Source organism: Sander lucioperca, chromosome 17, assembly GCF_008315115.2.
Source record: "Sander lucioperca isolate FBNREF2018 chromosome 17, SLUC_FBN_1.2, whole genome shotgun sequence".
Classification (NCBI taxonomy): Eukaryota; Metazoa; Chordata; class Actinopteri; order Perciformes; family Percidae; genus Sander; species Sander lucioperca.
Window position 1 is genome coordinate 16,958,455 of NC_050189.1, and position 11,173 is coordinate 16,969,627.

The following is an 11,173-nucleotide window of genomic DNA, read 5'->3' on the forward strand; positions in this document are numbered from 1 at the left end:
CAGTTAGTTTCCATCCAGAGGAGTAGAGGGGAAACTACTCTGAGCTGTGTTTTCAAGGTGTAGTGCAGGGAGATATGATCCGCCGTGAGCACGCTCTGGTGGTAACTGAGTTACCACCAGAGAACGTTAAGTTTCAAATACCACTTGAGCATTACAAATAGGGCTGTCAAACAATTAATTTTTTTTTTAAATTGCGATTAATCGCATATTTTATCACATGATTAAAATTCTATTATTTTGCATTTCAGAACTGTTTTTAAGTACATATTAACAATCAAAAGCATTTTTTACCAGTGTATATTGATGATGGGAATCAAATGAATGCAAAGAAAGTTACTTTATGAACTTTACTTTAAGATTTGTAATTATTTATTTACTGTAAACAAAAGAAAAATGTGTGAATCTGTCATTATTGCACAATTCCTCCAAGTACCTAACTAAAAAACTAAAAATCCCTATCGTTACCAGAGTCAATCTAGTGTTTAGTAACTCCTAAATAATGTTGATTCCTCACTGACGTCCAGTGATCACCGGTTAATGAGTCACGTTAACTGAACTATATGCTTAGCTCATAGGTGGTAGTTCAAGCTTGACGTACTTCGGTTATATTTTAATTCGGCTTTACACAACGTGCATATGGCTTTCGACTCGTCTACGAGCCGTCCGGGAGTTTCTGAAAATAAAAAGCTCCATTCAGAGTTATTGCTGCTGTGTTTCTCCATCATGCTGCAGCAGCAGCAGCAGGAAGTGTTAGGAGGAAGTGGCAGCTTGATGAGAAGTAACGGTGCTGCAAAGGGTCAAAATAGTAGCCTGTTAGGACCACGCCAAGCCCAGTGAAGTGTAAAATAAATTAATAAATGCCAGCATGCGATTAATGTGATTAAAAAAAAAATAATCGCGTCGGCCCTTAATCGCATCGCTATTAACGCGTTAACGCTGACAGCCCTAATTACAAAGTTCAAAAACCACATCCCTTTAAAAGTACATTTAGAACAGATTACACCTGTACCTAAAAAACGTTGCCCAAAGGTGAATAATGATGCCTGTGGCACTGACATCCACTGTCATGAAATGTCTTGAGATGGTGTCATGGTGTCATTTCTTAAGCAAGATGTTGGTGTGTTTTTAGACCCTTTTAAGTTTGCTTATAGGCAGGCAGACAGATGATGCTATTAACAGCATTTCACATCTGGTCAGTTAACACCTTGAGGACCCCAAGGCCTACCACGCATTTTGTTTGTTGATTTCAGTCCAGCTTTTAACACTCTGCAGCCTCACATGCTCATCCAGGAACTGAAAAACATGAATGTTTAACGGATGTTCTTTACCGCTGTAACGGATAAAGAACGTAAATAAACTACTTTAACGTAGATTTTCTTTAGGGCTTTATTACGTGGCATCGGATCAGTGCATAAACTCCAGTACTTCCCAATACCGATACCAGCGTTTTAGGCGGTATCGGAGGCGATACAGATACTCTATCTCTAACTACAGTCCAAATCACAGATCGCCCGTCAGGTACAGACAGCTATGAAGATTATGGGGGACAAACACCATCTGTCCCCCCCCAGACAATTTATGAGCAGTCGATTATCAGACAGGCACAAAAAATAGTTTCCAATTCGACCCACAAACATGACCCAGAATTTCAGCTTTTACCCTCTGGTAGAAGATTCAGGGTTCCTAAATGCAGGCTAAACCGATATAAACACTCATTTGTGCCTGTGTCCATTAAGCTTATCAACACTAACATGTAGGCTGGCTGGGTTGTGCACTATGTCATCGTGCAATAAGTAGGTTATTGGGGTTATGCAATATGTTAGTGGTGCAATACATGGGCTGATGGATTGTTCATAATGTCATTGTGTACTGCATAGGTTATGTGGAAATATGTCATTTGTGCAATATGTAGGCTATTTGGGTTGTGCATTACGTTAGTGTTAATTTTGTCACCTATTTTTAATTTAGTCTTAGTCTTGTGCCAAATGTCCTTGTTAGTTTTAGTCATATTTAGTCATTCACATATCTGTTTTTGTTTCTGTTGTTTAGTCTAGTTTTAGTCAAAAGAGAACTCAAGGTATCTTAGTCAAGTTTTAGTCAAACATTTTAGTCTTTTTTTAAATAAATTATTTCTGAGATTATTTCTGACCATTTCAGTCAAATATAAAAATAAATTATAATGATATGATTATAATATATAAAGTTATATAAATATCGAGCCTCTGCCTTATTTCACCAGTAAATTCCTGTTAAACGACAAAAACAACCACTGAATAGGAAAATGGTATTTTATAATTACATTGAACGCAGCACTAGGCTGGCGAGGCGAGTTTGAAGTGTACGCAACATATGTGTTGTTTTTCAGACGACAGCTGTAGACTGTCGTACGTCCCCCTGTTGGAGTCCTCTCCAGTGAAATACAGACAAACTTTACACCGTTTAGCTGACAGCATTTTAACCGTGTTTAATCCAGCTGCTAGCTAACGGTAGGCTAACGTTAGCTGCAGTCAGGTGTGGTGTTAACTAGCAAACGGTAGGCTAACGTTACCTGCTGCCAAGTGTAGTGTTAACTAGCTAACGATAGGCTAACGTTACCTGCTGCCAAGTATAGTGTTAACTAGCAAACGGTAGGCTAACGTTGGCTGCAGTCAGGTGTGGTGTTAACTAGCAAACGGTAGGCTAACATTACCTGCTGCCAAGTGTAGTGTTAACTAGCTAACGATAGGCTAACGTTACCTGCTGCCAAGTATAGTGTTAACTAGCAAACGGTAGGCTAACGTTAGCTGCAGTCAGGTGTGGTGTTAACTAGCAAACGGTAGGCTAACGTTAGCTGCAGTCAGGTGTGGTGTTAACTAGCCAACGGTAGGCTAACGTTAGCTGCAGTCAGGTGTGGTGTTAACTAGCAAACGGTAGGCTAACGTTACCTGCTGTCTAGTATAGTGTTAACTAGCAAACAGTAGGCTAACGTTACTTGCTGTCTAGTATAGTGTTAACAAGCTAACGATAGGCTAACGTTACCTGCTGTCTAGTATAGTGTTAACTAGCAAACGGTAGGCTAACGTTAGCTGCTGTCTAGTATAGTGTTAACTAGCAAACGGTAGGCTAACGTTAGCTGCAGTCAGGTGTGGTGTTAACTAGCAAACGGTAGGCTAACGTTAGCTGCAGTCAGGTGTGGTGTTAACTAGCAAACGGTAGGCTAACGTTACCTGCTGTCTAGTATAGTGTTAACTAGCAAACGGTAGGCTAACGTTACTTGCTGTCTAGTATAGTGTTAACTAGCTAATGGTAGGCTAACGTTACTTGCTGTCTAGTATAGTGTTAACTATCTAACGATAGGCTAACGTTACCTGCTGTCTAGTATAGTGTTAACTAGCTAACGGTAGGCTAACGTTACTTGCTGTCTAGTATAGTGTTAACTAGCTAACGATAGGCTAACGTTACCTGCTGTCTAGTATAGTGTTAACTAGCTAATTAGGCTAACGTTACCTGCTGTCTAGTATAGTGTTAACTAGCTAATTAGGCTAACGTTACCTGCTGTCTAGTATAGTGTTAACCAGCGTCCCGTGCAGCGATATTTCGGTTGCCTCTAATGTCCGTTTAGGAGCATCAGAGAGACGTGCAGGCATTTAAGTGGCACCGAAATCTGCGTTGCTATTCGGTCCGGTAGATAACGTCATTAAGGCACCGGTCGGTGCCGTAGCAACGGGTCTCGGTACCCAAACCTAATAACAGCTGAATATTCTATCTCATGATGGAAAAGTAGAGACGATTGTAGACAAAAATGAAGAGAGATTTTATCTTAGTTTTTATTTTATGCCAAACATTTTAGTCTCGTCTTTTTTCATCAACATTAATGCTGTTAATTTAGTCTTAGTCAGCGATTTGGACATTGCCGCAGTCTCGTCATCGTCTCGTCTTAGTCATGGAAAAAAAGGTCGTTGACGAACATATTTAGTCTCGTCTGACGAAATTAACACTACAATACGTAGGCTATTGGGGTTGGGAAATATGTTAGTTGTGCAATATCTCATTGTGCATGGGCTGTGCTACACTTACGTATTTCGGAGAATGCAGCCAACAGGGTTGTTCAATTAAAAAATGCCAATGAAAGGAGGAGTTAATGTGATTACTATATAGGTACCTGTCTAATGTATATGAGAGTATTACTATATAGGTACCTGTCTAATGTATATGAGAGTATTACTATATAGGTACCTGTCTAATGTATATGAGAGTATTACTATATAGGTACCTGTCTAATGTTTATGAGAGTATTACTATATAGGTACCTGTCTAATGTTTATGAGAGTATTACTATATAGATACCTGTCTAATGTTTATGAGAGTATTACTATATAGATACCTGTCTAATGTTTATGAGAGTATTACTATATAGATACCTGTCTAATGTTTATGAGAGTATTACTATATAGGTACCTGTCTAATGTTTATGAGAGTATTACTATATAGATACCTGTCTAATGTTTATGAGAGTATGTGGTGAGAGATGCTTATTTTCTGTATTTTGTGTTGTCTTTGTAAAGCTGCGGAACGGACAGAGTCCAAAACAGATTTCCCTTCAGGGACAATAAAGTATATCTCATATCTTATCAGATAAAATATGTGTGATTAAATAATAACGAGTTAACTATGGACAGTCGTGTGGTTAATCGTGATCAAATTTTTTAATCGATTGACAGCCCTAATTTACATACATTTTAAATATGCTGAAAATTATCAAATATGTAATAATAATGTCAATCAACTGATATTAATTCTGAATTGTTGTGGCCTTCCACTTTATTTTGGGGAAACTATTCTTCTTTTTCTTGCTATCATTTGATTAAACTGTTGAAATACTAATGTTGATGTCTAAAGTAAAGAGTAGATACATGTAGCATACAATGACTAAACTAATACAAACACTTTGAGTCAAAGTGATTTCACCTTTTGTGGAGAAGTCATTCTTGTTCTTCAGTGGGAACTAATTCCAGACGGACGTCCTGAAGTCAGAAGTGTCTCGTCCCACAGATGAGCTGTGAAGTCAACAAACAGAGACACACCATGAGACAGGAGACACTATAACATCACTATACTCATATACTATCAGCTGATCAACACACAGAGACACACCATGAGACAGGAGACAGGAGACACTATAACATCACTATACTCATATACTTGACTATAAAAGAAAAGAAACACGGCCGCTGTAATGAAACAGCGAGAGAAAGCGTAGCAGACGATCACGGACCGACTGAATGTGTAAGCAGCCTAAATATATACATTAACTGACCACTGCTCTGAACTGAAACCATCATAATCATACCATTCAAGCATTAGGCTACTAATCATTTACACACATTAACAGTTGTACTCTTTGCCTTGAAAGTAAGCAGAAGATAATGTTACTCAGGAAATTTACCATGAAGATCAATTTTCTACAACGCTAGAATATGATGCGTAAATATCTCTTTCACTCTGTTCCTCCGTCTCTCTCTCATGGGCTAAAATATAAATGTCCTAAGTCATATTAACTTCCACTGCTCACTTTTAATGCAAAGTGTACAACTGTTAGTTTTTGCAAATGACAGTGACTCATTGAATGGTTTCAGTTAAGAGCAGTAGTTCATCAATGTATATTTTAGACTATCATTCAGTCGGTCCGCTATTATCTGCCGCGCTTTTTCTCATGTTTTTTTTATTTTTTATAGAGGATTAGTTTCCTTCTCTACATATTATATGCCTTGCTTCCTCGTATATATGGACATAGAAAATAAAGACACTGAAGAAATTGGACTCTAAAATCTAGAAACTATAAAGATAATTAAGTGATAAATTCCATGCACTCTGTAAACATCATTAGCAGCGTCTTGACTACTTGGCCTGCCAGAACTGACGCTGACGCTCAATGAGGATTGTACAATTAGGATATGTTCTTAAAATTGTGCAATCCTCCCAAATTATAGTCCCAGTTTACTGGACAACACAATTTGTGTGCTAAGAATGCCAAATACCATGCACATGGAAGAGGAACAAACATGATCCTTATTATTAAAGAATTAAAAAAGAAATTAATCAACTAAAATAATTCAAGGTGCATTGGTCAACTATAGAAATGTACAGCGTTGTATGTATCGCCCTTAGTAACAGACTCCATTTAAAACACATTTGAATTGTTATCAGCCTTTTCTAATTGAGTTTGAGTTAAGTTTATTTATGAAAGGGGACAGCGCAAATTAATAAAACACATGATTTCCCATGGGTTAAAAACGCCAGAATTAGCCAAAAGGCTGTTTTACATCTGTAGTCCCCTGCCTTCGATGTTAAAAAATTAGATTTTTTAAAAATACAAAAAAAACAACACAAGCAAAAACAAACTTAGCATAAAACAAGACAACAGAAAAACAGAAAGATATACAACAAGGCAACACAACAGGGTATAAAGTGACAAAATATATTAATTAGAACAGACATGACCATTAAGAACAATACAAGCAGTATTAAACTAGGGGGAAACAATAAGTATATTCATATATGTTGACTCAAACTAACAGAATAATAAATAGTGTTAGTGCTGACATGTATATGTATGGACCATCCAGTGTTTTAGCTGCTTAGTTAAAGACGTATATATGTGTTTAACTGTCTGATGTGGTTTGGGACGGAGTTCCACTCTCTATTTTCTAATTATCTCAACAACGGCCGTAATATATCCATCAAACTTCTAACAACAATATTAACAGCAGTCTTCATACAGCAATATAACAGGAACAATGACTGTCACATGAATAATTATATCAAAAAATAATGGTCACAACTTTAAATAATAACAGTACTTAAAGGAACAGCAATATGCACCTGTTGTATTTTAATCCAGGCTGATAACAAGAAGGTAAAACCACTGCTGGGTGATCAGAAAAGGCCCCGTTCTGTAGACATGGTCCTTATTTATAATATTTATACTGTCCAACCAGTAGAAGATGTCCTGTTCTGTAGACATGGTCCTTATTTATATATTTATACTGTCCAACCAGTAGAAGATGTCCTGTTCTGTAGACATGGTCCTTATTTATATATTTATACTGTCCAACCAGTAGAAGATGTCCTGTTCTGTAGACATGGTCCTTATTTATATATTTATACTGTCCAACCAGTAGGACATGTCCTGTTCTGTAGACATGGTCCTTATTTATATATTTATACTGTCCAACCAGTAGAAGATGTCCTGTTCTGTAGACATGGTCCTTATTTATATATTCATGTTGGACCGGTCCAATATGACCGTCAGTTGAAATAAACATTGTGTTGTATTTGTTATGAATCTATTTTGATGCATTTTTCCGTAACTTTTGTAATTTTACATATGTATAATATTCATAATCAATATCGCAATATCACATTTTTTCAATATGGAGCAACCCTAAAATGTAAGTAAACGTTAGGCGCTACGTCACGGCATGAATAGAGCTTGAGGCTAAGACTGTGTTTAACTAGTGTATTGTGTTAAGCCGTATTCCACTGCTCTTCATACTATTCATCCTGCACATACACTTATTATTACTACTCTTATAATGTTACCACAATGCACATAGCTGTACATACTGTACATATCTGTCTATATGGTTCATACTGAATATCCATATTAATTCTGTTTTTCTTATTATAGGCTATATTCTGCTAATACACTGCATATATACAGTTATCAGGAGTTCTGATGTTGATTACCCAGAATTCATTACTTTTAGGGCTGCGGCGCAATGTGGGAGTGACGCCAGCAGGCGGTGCTGTCCCCATTTCTGCAGGAATTAAACAGAACCTAATATACAACCCGTTACACTGCTGTTGGTGATTTCTCTCGCCCAACTCCACCAGACTCCATGTAAATAATCAGTACTTTTAGCATCATAAAACACACTTCATTCAAAGTGGACAGAAACTAAATAAAACTACCAAAAGCCGTCTTGGTTCATCTTTCCACTGTTCCACCAATCACCACTCTGGTTTGGTTGAAATAAACCCTTAATTCACCCATTTACATGTGGAAATATGCTGGCTCTATACACGCTAAAAGTCCTGATTATCTACATGGAGTCTGGTGGAGTTTGCTAACGTCAAAGTAAAAGTAGCTTAGAGTTGTCCTTAAAGGATACGTTTTAACCTGGACATTGTTTTCACATGTTTTTGTGTCTTTTTTAAGTCCTAAAACATCCGCAAAATCACCAAACTCCACCAGACTTCATGTAAATAATCAGGACTTTTAGCGTGTATAGAGCCAGCATATCTCCACCAGACTCCATGTAAATAATCAGGACTTTTAGCGTGTATAGAGCCAGCATATCTCCACCAGACTCCATGTAAATAAGCAGGACTTTTAGCGTGTATAGAGCCAGCATATTCTCTCTTTTTTCTCTCTCTTTTTCTGGGAAAACATGCCCCTCCCCCCTCCCCTAACAATACGGCATTATAAAACTCCCTATATACTTCATAATTAAGTAATATAATACTGTGTAATGTGCAATTATCACAGACGCAGAAAGATGTTTTTTTAAGTCTCCACCCCCCCATTAAACCTCAAAGTGGTTTGGTCCGCCTTCCTTAGCATCAGAACTGAAAACTAAACTAACACCCCTAAACTGTCTTACACACACACACACACACACACACACACACACACACACACACCATCTACTAGCCAAATGCTGGTAAAATATGCAAGTGGCTCGTAGATTAGCTGCACTCACCAGCCTAACAAACAATGTCCCTCCATTGAGTGGCTGGTGAAAGGTGAACGTTGACTAGCCATTCAGCTGGTGGATGAAAAGTTAATTTTGAACCCTTTTCCTCTTGACCTGGAGTAACCTGACAGTTCACTTCAGAGGTGGGACCTTATCGTGACAAACATCTGACCAACAGACCTTTTTCAGCCAGATCCCAGCCAGCCCACCGTTAGATTGTTAAAAGAACAGTAAAGAATACTGTAAAGAACAGTATTCATATATATATATATATATATATATATATATATATATAGTTTATCATACGGTAGACCAGGCTGCAGGGCAGGACAGCTTCCTCCTCTCCCCATCCTCTCTGGTTCCTCCTCCGCCCGCTGCTATCAGGGCACCTGTCTCCATGACTACACCTCTGTTCTCTCTCTTCCTCCTTACTTCCGTCATAACAAATTGAACTAGCTGTTTAAATATCCATTTACTGTTAATAAACATGTAGTTAAAGAAAGTCTTCTTCATGATATAACTCACTATTCATCACAACACATCTTTGTCCCACAATGCACTGCACTGTTATCAAACTGTCTCGGGCTGCCTGTCCAACATGGCGGCTGCAGACTGCGTATTCCGCAGGACCCTGACCCGGTCCAGACCCGGTCCAAACAAGGTCTGCTTCTCAGTCACTGTTAAATGATTGATCCGCGTCGCAGCTGGCACAGTTCGGCCTCTTCTCTCTCCGCTGGAGCTCCCGAAAACACCGCGCTCTCGCTCGGATTAGACGTCAACCAGACTCAGTTCGAAAATCTACCGATTTAACGTCATTGTGCTTTAGAGATGCTTACGAGCCAAACCGCCCACCTTACTCAATACGACTGACAGTGTTTACTGAATAAAACGTTTCGGGATACATGTGAACGGCCCGTTTGCTTTAATTTTTAATTTTACACACAAAACAACTGCTTTTTAGAAAGGGTCACACGGCCGTTTCCCAATTCAATCTACTGCAATGCGAATCACTTAAAAACCGTCATTTTATGTTTAAAGAATCATGTTTAGTGGCATGTAGGTGAGCCGAATTTGCTACAAGACGCTAAAGATGAAGGAGAGTGCTTGACTGTGTTGTAGATGCGTTGCTATCAGCCAGTAGCTCCAATTTAAATTTAAATGATCCGATATTTGAATGGAGTTTCGGCTGAAGCTCGAAGCGCGGTTAGCTAGCTAATTGTCTTCCTCCTGATGCGTTTTTACACTATTAATAAACACAGAGTGTGGTCAGTGTGTATGAAATGATAACAGAAACAGGTGATATTTTAATGCTTTACACACACACACCCGGGAGGTTGTTATTTTGTGTGTTTGTGTTGCAGGTGTGTGTCTGCCGGGACGTCCTGTTTGTGTCGGATGTTCAGCGTTACAGCCGAGACCAGGGATCCTCCGTCTACTTCCCCCAGGCCGTCCTCAACGGTCAGACACACACACACACACACACACAGAGACACACAGCTACACACAGGGACACACACACACACACACACACACACACACACACACACACACACACACACACACACACACACACACACACACACACACACACACACACACACACACACACACACACACACACACACACACAGCTACACACAGGGACACACACACACACACACACACACACACACAGCTACACACAGGGACACACACACACACACACACAGACACACACACACACACACACACAAACACAGGGACACACACACACACACACACACAGACACACACAACTACACACAGGGTCACACTGAGATAACTGCTGTTATAAATTAGTATTGAAGTGTGTGTGTGTGTGTGTGTGTGTGTGTGTGTGTATTCGTGTGTGTGTGTGTATTCCTGTGTGTGTGTGTGTGTGTGTGTGTGTGTATTCCTGTGTGTGTGTGTGTGTGTGTGTGTGTGTGTATTCGTGTGTGTGTGTGTATTCCTGTGTGTGTGTGTGTGTGTATATTCCTGTGTGTGTGTGTGTATTCCTGTGTGTGTGTGTGACTCTGTGTGTGTGTGTATTCTTGTGTGTGTGTGTGTGTGTGTGTGTATTCCTGTGTGTGTGTGTGACTCTGTGTGTGTGTGTGTGTGTGTGACTCTGTGTGTGTGTGTGTGTGTGTGTGTGTGTGTGTGTGTGACTCTGTGTGTGTGTGTGTGTGTGTGTGTGTGTGTGTGTGTGACTCTGTGTGTGTGTGTGTGTGTGTGTGTGTGTGTGTGACTCTGTGTGTGTGTGTGTGTGTGTGACTCTGTGTGTGTGTGTGTGTGTGTGTGTGACTCTGTGTGTGTGTCTGTGTGTGTGACTCTGTGTGTGTGTGTGTGGCTCTGTGTGTGTGTGTGTGTGTGTGACTCTGTGTGTGTGTGTGAGACTCTGTGTGTGTGTGTGTGTGTGTGAGCAGGCTGTGACCTGT

General features: G+C 39.4%; 2 protein-coding genes across 3 annotated transcripts in view; one reads left to right on the forward strand and one right to left on the reverse strand.

Moving 5' to 3' along the window:
• The window catches only part of LOC116065060 (zinc finger protein 239-like), a 48,126-nt gene extending 43,035 nt beyond the window's left edge, over positions 1–5,091 (reverse strand). For both annotated transcript variants that reach the window (XM_035993927.1, XM_035993926.1), the window contains exon 1: positions 4,948–5,091. The gene's annotated coding sequence lies outside the window, so the exon portion shown is untranslated. The remainder of the gene's footprint in view (positions 1–4,947) is intronic.
• A 4,212-nt stretch (positions 5,092–9,303) lies between these two features.
• si:ch73-71d17.2 (RPA-related protein RADX) overlaps positions 9,304–11,173 on the forward strand; it is a 23,179-nt gene continuing 21,309 nt past the window's right edge. Inside the window, exons 1-3 of the mRNA XM_031320522.2 lie at positions 9,304–9,399; positions 10,100–10,196; positions 11,162–11,173. The exon at positions 11,162–11,173 is cut by the window's right edge and continues 181 nt beyond it. Coding sequence (XP_031176382.1) covers positions 9,337–9,399; positions 10,100–10,196; positions 11,162–11,173 — 172 coding nt within the window. The 5' untranslated portion in view covers positions 9,304–9,336. The remainder of the gene's footprint in view (positions 9,400–10,099; positions 10,197–11,161) is intronic.